At 34.3% G+C, this 12,587-nt stretch overlaps 2 protein-coding genes across 7 annotated transcripts in view; one reads left to right on the top strand and one right to left on the bottom strand.

Moving 5' to 3' along the window:
- Nucleotides 1-1,604: 1,604 nt before the first annotated feature.
- Nucleotides 1,605-3,345, bottom strand: LOC134537679 (myb/SANT-like DNA-binding domain-containing protein 3). The gene is made up of 3 exons (XM_063378389.1): nt 2,835-3,345; nt 2,334-2,554; nt 1,605-2,187 (listed from the first exon to the last, which is right to left on the bottom strand). Exons 1-3 carry the CDS (start codon nt 3,133-3,135, stop codon nt 1,744-1,746), a joined length of 966 nt encoding a protein of 321 aa, XP_063234459.1. The 5' UTR covers nt 3,136-3,345; the 3' UTR covers nt 1,605-1,743.
- Nucleotides 3,346-3,741: 396 nt separating this feature from the next.
- Nucleotides 3,742-12,587, top strand: part of LOC134537676 (uncharacterized) — a 29,224-nt gene continuing 20,378 nt past the window's right edge. For all 6 annotated transcript variants that reach the window (XR_010076028.1, XR_010076029.1, XM_063378384.1 and 3 more), the window contains exons 1-2: nt 3,742-7,616; nt 11,678-11,765. Coding sequence is in view for 4 of the 6 variants with exons in the window: in XM_063378384.1 (XP_063234454.1) it covers nt 7,499-7,616; nt 11,678-11,765 (206 nt within the window). In the remaining 2 variants the exon portion in view is untranslated. The remainder of the gene's footprint in view (nt 7,617-11,677; nt 11,766-12,587) is intronic.

The following is a 12,587-nucleotide window of genomic DNA, read 5'->3' as shown; positions in this document are numbered from 1 at the left end:
TCGTGCAACAATATCTGTAATTTCCAATTTTGTATTACAAATTACTTGCACATTCACAGAGAAGTAACCTTTTCTGTTACGGTAGAATTCTGCATTGTTTCCACCTGCAACAAACATAAAACAAGCTTGTATGTGGATTGCAATGTTTAATAAAAAGGTAGCATAAAATCAGTGTTTAAACCAACCTGGTGACTGGATTTTTACATGAGTGCAATCCATAGCACCAATAGCCCTGGGAAATTTAGCAATTGCATAGAAATCCCTTTGTGCTAAATTCAGTTCTTCCATCGTCTCTGGGAATTTAATGAACTGCGGTCGAAGAGATGCAATTGCGGAGCTAACCCTATGTATTATTCGGTGAGCTGTGGGTTTACTAAAGCCAGCATAATCCCCAATGGTTAGCTGGTTACAGCCTGTAGCATAAAATCGAAGTGTAGCCAGCAGTTGGTTCATTGGCGACACTGACATATTCCTGTGAAAGACGAAAAAAGTATGTTGAAGGTTGTAATGTAATGTTCGTATAAATGAGTTTTATTTTACTTGTCTATGATTTCATATACATATTTATTATTCTACAGAAACAATTAACATTAGGAAATAATATTAATATAAACTTACTTTTCGGGAAACTGTAGTTGATTTTCTATAAGTTCCAAAACAAACATAGTCGACTGTTTTGAAAGGCGAAAATGTATTTTAAAGTCTTCTTCATCATACATTTCAAAATAATCGCTTCTATCTCGCATCCATCGTGGCCGACGAACAATGGCATCTTCTTCATCACTTTCATCTTCAAAAATCAAATTGTACATGCCTCGAGCCATTACAATTTTTAAAATCTCCTCTCGTCACTTCGTTTTACAATATTATCTCGATAATAAGACTTTAACCACGAAAATCGGTGGTTAAAATATTTTATCTCGATAACACTAAAAGATCGAGATATTCGGTGTGGTGAAACGGGATATTCTGTTAATCTGGATAATTCATTACTTTATCGAGATAATTTCGCTTGGTGAAACCGGCCCTAGGTCAAGAAATCCTGTAGAGCGAACATTCGGTTGCTGGAAGCGACGTTTCCCAGTCTTATCTTTAGGATTGAGAGTGTCATTAGAACATTCGTTTGCCATCATTGTAGCGACTGGGGTGCTGCATAATATCCTGCGACAAACTGGGGAAGAACTCCCTCCAGACGACCCTAACCTCAATCTCCACCTCCCTTGGCAACAGTTGCTTGAGGAAGGAAATGTACAGCAGAACAACGAAAATGCAAACAGAAGGCCCAGATATGACAGTGTCAGGCATTTACTGATTGAAAACTATTTCAGGAGGTAAATGAAATTTACATATACCTATAATTAAATACCTATATATGTGTGTGTGTTGTAATACTTATTTAAGATACGATTATTTATCACTCTGTGTATTTTCAGTTTGTTGTAGGTCATACTGATCTATATGTCACACAGAGATGCCATCAACTTGAAGATTTGCTGGTGAAAATAACTACATATAGCAAGATGTATGGAATATTTTAATACATTTGCATTGTACAACTGCTTAGATCATACAAAATAATGTGACATAAGCGAACATGTATTATCTTTTATATAATTCTTAACATTTGTACTTGAAACTGTTTGTTAATAGGCACAATGAATATCACTTTGTAAATATACATGTAATATATAACAATTATGTCATGATAGTTGAGCAAATGTTTAATACATAAGAACAATTAAATTACTGCAAATGTTCTAGTTCTTTCTTTATTTTCAAGATTTGTAAAGATAAAAGTTCAGTTTGCAGCTTTTCCTGCTTTACTTTTTCTCGTTCTTGTTGTAACCGCAGTTCCCAGATTTCTTTCATAACTTCTTTTTCCTCGATTGCATGTTTTTTTGCAAGTTCAATTAGTTCGATTTTTGCTGCATTGACAGCACTTACTTCTTTCACTTTGGTGGCCGGGGTTGGTCGCCGCTTGCTAGTAAAGGGAGATTGCACTGAAGCATTTCCCCTACTGCTAGGAGGCATTGCCTTCCCACTACTTGCACTGCATGAATCAGTAGTATTGGTCTGCACTGTGTTTGTGATAGCCGAGTTGTTATTGGAGTGTCGAAGGGCAGAACACACAGGACTGCTGAGCATGGCTGGAGTATAATGCGTCCAGTCGCCATTTGGAAGAGTTACCTGTGGAAAAATTAAATTTGAACATTATGTGAGAGAAATAAAGTTAACACAGTGCATAGGCTATAGCTATACATGATTAATAAGCATAACTATGCACAGTGACACATCCATTAGGTTTTCTCAAAATAAAGTGTAGGCCTACTAACTGTCTCTGCCGTCTCCACGAAAGAAACATCCACTTCTGCTCCGACATCCAGTTGAATGCTGTCATCCTCATCAGTAGGCCTATTTGATGCATCAAATGGTAATATTATTGCATCTGAATCTGAATCGAAGGGATTCTTGGCACCATCGATAGTCGGTTTGATTAGGCTCTGCACTCTCTCACAAATGGGATCCTTACTAACTGTTTTTGAAGGACCTCCACCTGAAAAAATACAGAATTAATTTAGTTATGTGGTGTATATTTCATATCCACTGGTGGTATAGTGCGAAGTGTCTTCTTGACAGTGCAAAGGTTATAGTTCTGATTCCAACTCCACCCAAGATACCTCTTTAATATATTACAATTAATTCAAGTAACTAAAAAAATTGTTATTGCACATGTTTACAATTCGTAAAATTGCATTATGGATAAAAATGCATACAATATTTATTGCTGTACCTAAATATAATGTACCAGGATATACAGACAAAAAATATATTACCTGTTCCAGTTAATACTTGAACTCGTTGATCAGCAGAAGTCTTTCGCGTGTGCTTTTTGAGATTCTCCCACACCGCTTTTAAATTTTCTGCAGTCCTGTGATGTTCTCCAGACATACAATTGAAAGTATCTGCAAGTATTTGCCACTGCTTCATTTTTTGTTGCTGTGAAACACCATCTGTTTTTTTATTTTCAATGATATTGAAATGTTCAGTTACTAAATCTAAAAGAATGTATTTCTCCTGCTGCGATGTATTTTTATTTCTCTGCTTCTTTGACAAATTACAGCCTTGGCTCGCCATAATAGCCTACGAAATTTCTAGCCAAACTTTGATAACGAAAGGTGTTTACAAACAGAAAATCGCGATAATTTCAGAAGATCGAGTTAAACTTATCTCGATTTTCTCAGAGAAAGATAATATGTGGTGAAACACATATAACTTTATCGAGATAGAAATGGAAGATTAACTTTTTATCTCGATAACATCATCGGGATTTTCAACTCGACTGGTGAAACCGGCCCTTAGATCAACAATTTGTCAACATAGCCACGTGCGCTTCAGCTGATTCTTTACCAAAGACATGTTAATGAAGCTAGTTCAACAACCAATTGGAAAATTTGATTTTGTGTTTATTAAATTTCACAATTGTTTACTTTTAACATCATATTTTAAACATTTTCTAAGATTCAACACGTAATTTGATTGAGAAAACCATGGAATTATTAATTATGATATTTAATTAGATTTGCTATTCTTTAAAATAAGTATTGAATTAAAGATGGCGTTTGTAAGTTCGTTAACAAACCAATTCATCTTTTTTTTTTTTATAATAAGATGTCAAAATACAGTTCAGTGATGTAATTTATTTAACTAAAGTGTATATACCATTAAAATTGAAAGGTAAAATTTCACTTTTCTTTTGCAATAACATTGTATTTGAAGTGTCTTCTACGAACAAAATTCGAGTATATAAAATATGATCAACTGTGAACAACAACTTTGCTTCTTAGTATTGTAGGCATTAAATTAGTAAAAGGAACATACCGAACATTTTACTGGTAGTCGATCAATTAAAAAATTTAAATTAAAGAAAAATTAATAGTATCGTTGTCTGAAATTTAGTGACGTCATATGGTACAGTAGTAATTATGTTCATCCTAGCAAAGAAATAAACTTTTATTTTGATAGAAATTCAAAAATTCTTAAAAACTTCAAATGTAAGGAGGTTTTTTTTGTTCGGTTTAATAATTATCCTTTCAAGCGTAAGCAAGAAATCATTTGTGTCCAGTAGCGGATCCAGAGGGGGGGCTAAGGGGCTCAAGCCCCCTCCAAAAGCATCTGGGTCTACTATTGTTTTAGTGTTTGCCTTGATAAAGCCTAGCCTCAGCTGGGTCAAGCTCGTCCCAAACCAAAATCCTGGATCCGCCACTGTTTGTGTCAATAGGTTTCAAACCTTCAACTAATAGAAGGTATTTTTCTTAAATCAAACGGTTATTGTGGAATGCACCAGTCTTTCTGTTAAAATTAGCATGAAATTCTTTAAATTTTTTTGTTGAGTGCTGTTAAATGTTAAAACCCGTAAACACTGTCTTTTTGCGTAACGGACCCATAAATATATAAATTTTAATATATTTTTCTTAATTATTTATATTGTTTGGTATACGTATATTAGTAGTTATTCATCCATTCGTTTTTTTAAGAATTTTAATAATATAAATAATTTTGATGATTCACGCACCCACATGTTTGCTGGAATGAAATTGTGGTAAATATGTAGTTGAGCGGTATTTGCAAAAAAAAATTTTAAAAATCCGAAAATACCTTTATTAGACACTCTTCAACTTCCTCTTTTCATTAAAAGCGGCGGAGGTAAGAAATTCCAAATACTTTAGGAGATATTGCCGTTCTTATTTTGCATACAAGATCTGTGTTTATCATACGACCGTCGCAATTTTTTTATTTTGCCGTGTGTTTGTGAATGCCTAATTAATGAAAATGGTCGATTAGGTCAGGTCAGTTACATTACAAATACTTTGAAACTAAGCGTACATTAAAAATAATATGAAATTATTTCAATGGTTCTTTAGTTTTAAAGTATTTATAATGTAACTGACCTGACCTAACAAACCGGGACAAAGGAAGAACAGTAACAACTCACGTAAAATTTTTTTGTTACTTATTACTTGCGCAACAATAAAAAATAAGACTTTAAAATTAGAAACGTTAAAAACTCGCCTAAGTTGGAGGCGGTAATTAAACACAGTTTTAAAACAATAAATGAACTAAATAATTACGTATTGGTTCATTTGAATTCTGGCCTATCACGATCAATCACGTGACATCATTATCCAATAAAAAAATAGATACTCGTAAACAAGAAACAATGCGGAATGCCACATAATGCACTGGTATAATTGTGATAAAATTTAAAAATTCGATATCTTCTAAAGTATTTGGAATTTCTTATCTCCGCCGCTTTTAATGAAAAGAGGAAGTTGAAGAGCGTCTACTAAAGGTATCTTCGGATTTTTAACATTTATTTCGCAAATTCCGCTCAACTACATATGATGAAATTTAAAAATTCAATATCTCCTAAAGTATTTGGAATTTCTTACCTCCACCGCTTTTAATGAAAAGAGGAAGTTAAAGAGCATAGAATAAAAGTATTTTCGGATTTTTAATATTTTTTTTCGCAAATACCGCCCAACTACATATTTACCGAAATTGTGATAGTATGCATTTGTCTTCAATTTGCCCCTGAAAATCCTAAAAAATTATTTATATTTAAGTATGGCCGAGGTACCTGAAACATCCTACTATTGAGAGGAATCCAAATCCTGATACCATAATATTTATGTCACCATCATGACGGCGCTCACGTCATTACCACCCCTTCATACTTACGAGACCAGCGCGTGAATTGGGGGATTTTGGGCGGGGAACATTCATGTGGATGTTTCCCACAAAATACGTTTTTTTAATGAAACTGACTCTCTGGTATTGTATTATATGCTATAGACCTACCTATTTTAATCTGCAACACTAAAAAATGAATGTGTATTACCAACGTCATATTCTGTTTAGTATATTTTGTGATGCCAATTTTATATAGTTTAGTTGTGTATTATGTTCAACAATGAATTAAACGTCCTGGGTAGCTTAAAGTATAATATAGCTCTACCTACTCTAGTATAGAACATGGTACCAAAATTATATTACCCACAGTCCTACAATTCTGCCTGGTGTAGAATATTTTACGATACCACTTTTTATAATTGATTATTAACTTTCAACCATGATTTTAACATTGCAGGTGTCGTAAAGCATACTACAGCCCCATATATTCTATTATAGAATGCAATACTGAATATATATTATTTTGCATGCAATGATGTAATTTCCTCAAGAAACAAATATTATGCAATACAAGCATTTAAATCTCCTGTTCATACCGCCCAATTCCTGCATTTGTACCATAAGATTGTACATGTCGTAATTACTTCAGCACTGCCTTGTTGACGACTTCATCAATATTGCTAATTATATTACGATGTACACTAATAAAACTATTTTTAATGTAGCTGAACTAATTTCACCAAACCTTTGTTTTGTTTCAATTTCTTCAACAAGCGCAAAACTAATGTTACCTAGAAAAATGTGGCCTTTTTACTTTACCTAATAAATTTAATATGCATATAACACAAAACAAATATTTAACTTAACATCACAAATTAAACCCGCATACAACATCCTTCTCATCTGTCTCAGCAAACAAAATCCACACAAATCACTACCACCAATCACTAAAATATTTAAAAACCATAACAATAAACCTTACTATTCTTACTTTTATGGCAATAACCATCTACTATCGTTATGACACATATATATTATATTTACGCAAAAAAATTTCTACCATTAAATACACTTTACCCAGACGAGGCTCTGGGAACTTTCCCAACCCTCCAGAGAGACAGAGAATCTCAGGAGAAGGGGAAAGGGGGTAGTGAAGCACTGCTGCTGATCTGATAAGGCGCAAAGCAGTACGTAATGGAGGGATGGAAGCTACCTGCATCGCGCCCCACACCCACAGACAGGCACACGCGCTGGATGACCACCAGCCTCATCACTAGAGTCCTCATAACAATATGTTCTCTTAATAGAAACATTTGGAAAAATCTTAAAATGCTGTTAAACATTAGTATTTTTGTAATATTTACAGAACATAATAATCTCTTAAAGAATTTTTTTTTTTTTTTTTTTTTTAAATATAGTTAGGGCCTTTAAGTAGATGGGAAAAGGCCCGACAAAATTCCATAGCTCGGGAAGGGATCTTAACATGGCCAAAAATGAAATCTCTCCCTTTTTGATGCAGCTATAACGAAATCTCCCATGCAACTGACGGGACTGAATGGTTATCTGAATTAACTGTCAGTTGACCGGAGGGAACCGAGGTCTGAAACTCAGACCAAACATCGGAGGATTCACCACACAGTACTACACAGTGTCTTCGGTTAATCATTTAGATATGATGTCTCACATGGAGAACTGATAGATATACTTTGTGTGTATGGGGCCCTTACGGCTAATAAGTAGGAAATGATGTTCAGAATGAAGTATGCTCAAAAAAAAACACTATTGCCTACAGGAATCATATTTTTAGATGGAGTCTGATCAGATGTTTGGTAGCTTGTCCAGCAGAGGAAAACTTGTACTGGAAGCAGTGTGGAAGGATTGGCTGGCAATGTACGGTTCTCAAACAAGTGAAAGTGATCATCATGGTAATTTGGTTCTCAGTATTTTTTTTTTACCTTCACCTGCTCTTTTTGTACATTCTCTTTACAGTAATACATCCATTGCATGTCATTGGTTGGCATACAGAGAAGGTTACAAGTTGTTTACTTTTATTCTCTGCTTCAAATTATATGTAACTGTAAACCAATAAACTATACAGTTTCTTGTTTAAATTGGCCAATTTTGTTGGTAAAACAGTCACTGGGTACATGTTCTTGTACACCGATTAAGAATAATATTAACAGATGTATGTGTGACTTATATCGAACACAAAATCATTTGAATAGTTTTGATGTGGGAGGACGTGGTGCTAGGGAGAATTCAGGATTAGAACATAAAAATGCTGGTGTTTGGTTGTTGAACGTGCTCAGTGCTCTGTGCTCAGGGCAAAGCAACGAGACCTCACGGTTCACAGGGGTGAGGTTCACGCGCAGTGATGATGGTTTCCCCTCCTCAGCATCCACAAGTAGTACCTAATCATGGTACTGGCAAAACTCTGCTGGAACCACTTGCACCGAACAAACCCTTGTTGCTGAAGGGACAATGAACTGCTATTGTCATTAGATTACGCCTTATGGGACGGATGCTAAGCTGATGAATTACATATGAAAGTAAATGGAAAAAATTTAAATTTCTTCTCTGGCAGTTACAAAGTAAAAGAAATAAAACTGAGACAAGCCAAAAGTGCATTAAAGAAACTAGTCTACAGCAAAAATTAGATATAAAAATAATGAAAGAGTGACTAGACATGGCGGAGAGAAAAAGGTTTTTAGAGAGAATTAACTATCAAAGACTACAATTGGTGAAAAGAAATAAAGTTACACTGTCTCCAATCTGCTTCTCGAGCTGTCATCCATTCCAGTATATCCGAACTCCTTGTGAGCCAGGCAGTAACTGACCAATATAAACTGAGCAATGTGCGGACATAGTCAGCGTAGGGCTAGCATAGCAGAAAATAAAATTTAAAAAAAAACCTTGATATTATACTGAAATTATATGAATGCCAATCATCAATTAAAATTTATAGGAATTTGAGACAAAACAGTATTTTTTTTATGATGTCTCTTTTTAATTTCAATCTTCTTTCCACTGCCCATTACCAAATGATCTTAGGTATATGTCTTAGAGACTGTGATTAACAGCCAGAGTACACTGCACAATACACAAAATGACATTTTGTAACTGTTTCATTATTGAGATGGAAAGGGCTTAACCAACCAAGTTTAGGGAAATTGAATGTCATTTTTATAATCCAATATAAAAACAGTACGTTTAAATTTCATTTTTAAAGTGAGAACTGTGGTAGTTCATCACGATAAAATTTTTTAACTTCAGTTGACAGTAACACTTTTAACTAAATATTTATTTAATTTAGTGTACTTTTTTTCTTTACATTTACTGTTGAAGCTGGTCCTAATTTTTGAAAATAATATAATATTAGAAAAAGAATTTAAAGTTATTGAAAAATGGGTTGAAAATGTTGAAATTTTTTAAATTCGCTGTTTTCAATATGACTTTTAACGAGTAAATGGATGTAGACCTCATTGTAACAGTAAAGATTTAAATTTCAAATAAATAATGAATTGATTTACTTTATGCTGCTTTAGATATTCAGCAGCTCTTTGCCAAGTGAGGGAGGAGTTCATTGAATAATCTGTTTCATGCAATGGAATCTATACCTCTAGACACAAATCTGAAAGATCTCTTGTATAAAACTTCCCTGTCACTATCACCTGCTGCACAATGTGATAGTGGTAAGTTGTCCCCTGTGGAGTCTACCAGCCTAAAGCATAGTTATTTATCAGCAACAAGGAGATACCAAGCTTTTGTATAACCAGGCTTGTAATGCATTTGTTACTTGTTTGTATTTAAGTGTGGAAAAGTCATAAATGATATAAAAACCAGGAGGAATGAGAAAAATATGCTTAGTTTTCAGATTTACAGTTTTCAAATTTTTACCAGGGGAAAAACCACTGTTTTTAGTTTATAAACCAGTACAATTGGGCAAACCCATAAATAATATATAGCATATATATATATAGAGAGAGCTATGCAACTGTTGTAAAATACAAGTAGAATGAAATTTTAGCCACCTTAATGTGTCTACTATTACTTTACAGTAACACCTAGCTGCATATTACATTAATTAAGAATTCATTTTACTGCATTTTATTGTTAATATACTGACAATCACTCTATGCTGATAAGCTTGCTTTGAATCTCAGTGCTCTAAATTAATTACCTCCATGTTTTATTTTCAGTGACTCCAACTTAAAAAAAAAACATAATAACTGGGCACAAGAAGGTCACAACAACTTGATGCAGGTTGTTATGTGCCCAGCTAGACAATTCAATGGTAAAAAAAAATTTAAAAGGTTCTGTTCCAAGATTTGGCTTAATACAATAGTTCAATGAGATCTTCCTTCATGAGACATACCTTAATGAATATAAGAAACTTGCTGGCAAATAATGAAGAGCAGAATCTTTCTGGCAAATAGTTTTTTATTATTATTGCAGTTTTACTGCACTTCTGCATGTAATTTTTTTTTGGCACATATTTCCTTTTATGCTTATATTCACTTATACCCCTTTTCTTCTGACCACCTTTAATCCTCTTTTTAGCCCTAGCTGAGTTCTGCAATGCTTTTGTTGCAGTAAACCCTATTCCCAAGTCTATACTTTCTGTTGGTCCTCATCATGTGAGCTTGCAGAGTTCTAGCACAAGTTCAAGGTAATTTAAAATCAGCAAATATAGTCGTGCTCTTTGATCTGTTATTCTTCGATTCAAAACTACATTGGATAATCCAGAAAAATCGCCTACCCGGCAGGACCATGGTACCGAACGCACCGGAAAAAGAACTTTAACTATTGAAAGAGGGTTTACAGAAGAGATACATAGCGGCGAGTGTGATGGTGTATGTAGGAATGGTGGGAAGTCGCACCTGTCGCACCTGTGTTTCCATACCATGTGCGTCTCTGCCTGAGGACGGGAGCAGATAGCAGTTCCCGAAACGTCGCTTTTTTCTGTTTTAGAAAACTGTTGTGTTTGTTTCGTCTTTTAATTTGGTCGTGTTTTTGTCTCGTTTTGACTGTTGTGCTGAATTTTTTGGGTTCAATATTTTTTGTGCTGTCATCATTTGTGGGGGTTTTTTTGTTTCTCTTTTTGTTTTTTTGGAAAACTATTGTGTTTGTTTCGTCTTTTCATTTTGCTGTGTTTTTTGTCTCGTTTCAACTGTTGTGTTGAATTTTTTTGGGTTCGGAATTTTTGTGCTGTCATCATTTGTGGGGGTTTTTTCGTTCTGTTAGTCCATTTTTCTTTGTTTTTTCCTTGTTTGTTGACCATATTCCTGTTGTGGAATATTGTGTGGCGTTAAATCCTGACAACAGCAATTTTTGCTTAATTTGTGTTTTTGTCATTTGTGTTTTTTTGTAGTTTTCTTCTGCAGACATACATGTGCTAAGCAATGGCGTATGTCCAAAAGCCTACATCAAGTGGGAAGACATGTTAAAGAATACAGATCTGGCCACAGTCTGGAGATAGCTGTATAATTATCAGTGACTTAAGTGTTACAGTTTCGTTACCACTTTATTGTTGTGCTTGAGAATAAGCATCTTTTGTAAATTAAAATATAGTTTTTTGAATTCCCATTCTGGTGTGATTTTCACTTCAACATTGCCTCTGTGCTGAAACTACTTGGTGAATCTATCGCCTATCGCCCCACCTTCATGGTAGTGGCTTTGAGGTAGTGTGGGGCTGTGGCGAGAAATAAACATTGTTAATGGTGACAAGCTAACGTAAGTGAAAGATGAAGAAAAAAAAGTGTGAATCTGTAATGAAATTGATTGTACTTCACTTTATTGTCAGAGTCTATTATCAGGTCTCTTATAAAAAATAGTGGATAGGTAATTATTTACAATGCAAGCATCCTCTTTAAAACAGCAACTACAATGTGCACTTTTATGTGGTCATATTTAAACTCTGTTGTACACAGTTGTATGTTTTCCAGACTGAGTAAAATATGTGTACATATATTATATGTTCTTATAGGTAAAATGAGTGAACAGGGTTCTCTTTTGGATGAACTTTTTCCACTTCCGGTTACCTTGGAAGATTCGAAACAACGAGCAGCTACGAGGTAAGAAAAGAAGACCTGGTACCATACTTCAAAGTATATAGTATGTGTCATATTTCACCTTGCAAGGACTGGCTTATGTACAAGTATGTTTGTTTTACCTTTAATGTGCACATAAAAGCATATTTGATTACCTGCTGAAGGGACTGAAATTATGTTGGTTTTTTAGACGGGATTCTTCATAGAAATGTGTAGTGTATATTTTAAAAGCATGTGATTGCTGTAAGAAAGTGATACTAATCTATATCTATTCATATTATAGATATACCATACACCCTGATGCTACACATCTGTGTTATCTTTAAAATATTTGTGCAATGGGAGTGCATGACTTGATGTAAGTTTTTGGACATACGCCATTGCAATGGCGTATGTCCAAAAACTTACATCAAGTCTACACATCTGTCTCAGCCAACAGTCATACAATTTGTTCTTCCCCCCTGAGGAAGCGAAATGTATCCAACATAAGAAACAAAGTTAAAAAGTTTATAAGTACATATTTTGCTCAAATATGTTTAACCCTAAACTGTTCTTACACTGGTTTAATATTTATTTGGTGATATTACTATTTATTAGTTAAAACTGTGAAAAATAAAAATAAAATATCCTCAAAATAATACAAATTTGTGTTTTAGAACTTTTTTTGACGTATACTACATTTTAGTGGATAATAACTAAGACGAAAATTGGAGCTGTAACACCGGGTACGTAAATGTCTGTCCTGGAGCTGATGGTATGTTTCAACCTGAGTCGCCTGGGGTTGTCTTGGTAGGCTGGGAGGTCAGTTAACTCACGCTTTATTCCCTTTTGTTCTTTATCAGTTTA

The sequence above is a fragment of the Bacillus rossius genome, chromosome 12 (assembly GCF_032445375.1).
Source record: "Bacillus rossius redtenbacheri isolate Brsri chromosome 12, Brsri_v3, whole genome shotgun sequence".
In the NCBI taxonomy this organism is placed as follows: Eukaryota; Metazoa; Arthropoda; class Insecta; order Phasmatodea; family Bacillidae; genus Bacillus; species Bacillus rossius.
The sequence above is the reverse complement of the archived record's forward strand: the minus strand, read 5'-3'. Positions and strand labels throughout refer to the sequence as shown.

Excerpts from the sequence above, each read along its gene's own strand:
- LOC134537679 (XM_063378389.1), bottom strand. The coding sequence starts at position 3,135 with ATGGCGAGCCAAGGCTGTAATTTGTCAAAGAAGCAGAGAAATAAAAAT. Across the intron at positions 2,555-2,834 it reads TCAAGTATTAACTGGAACAG|GTGGAGGTCCTTCAAAAACA; the intron begins GTAATATATTTT and ends GTATTTTTTCAG. Across the intron at positions 2,188-2,333 it reads TCGTGGAGACGGCAGAGACA|GTAACTCTTCCAAATGGCGA; the intron begins GTTAGTAGGCCT and ends ATTTTTCCACAG.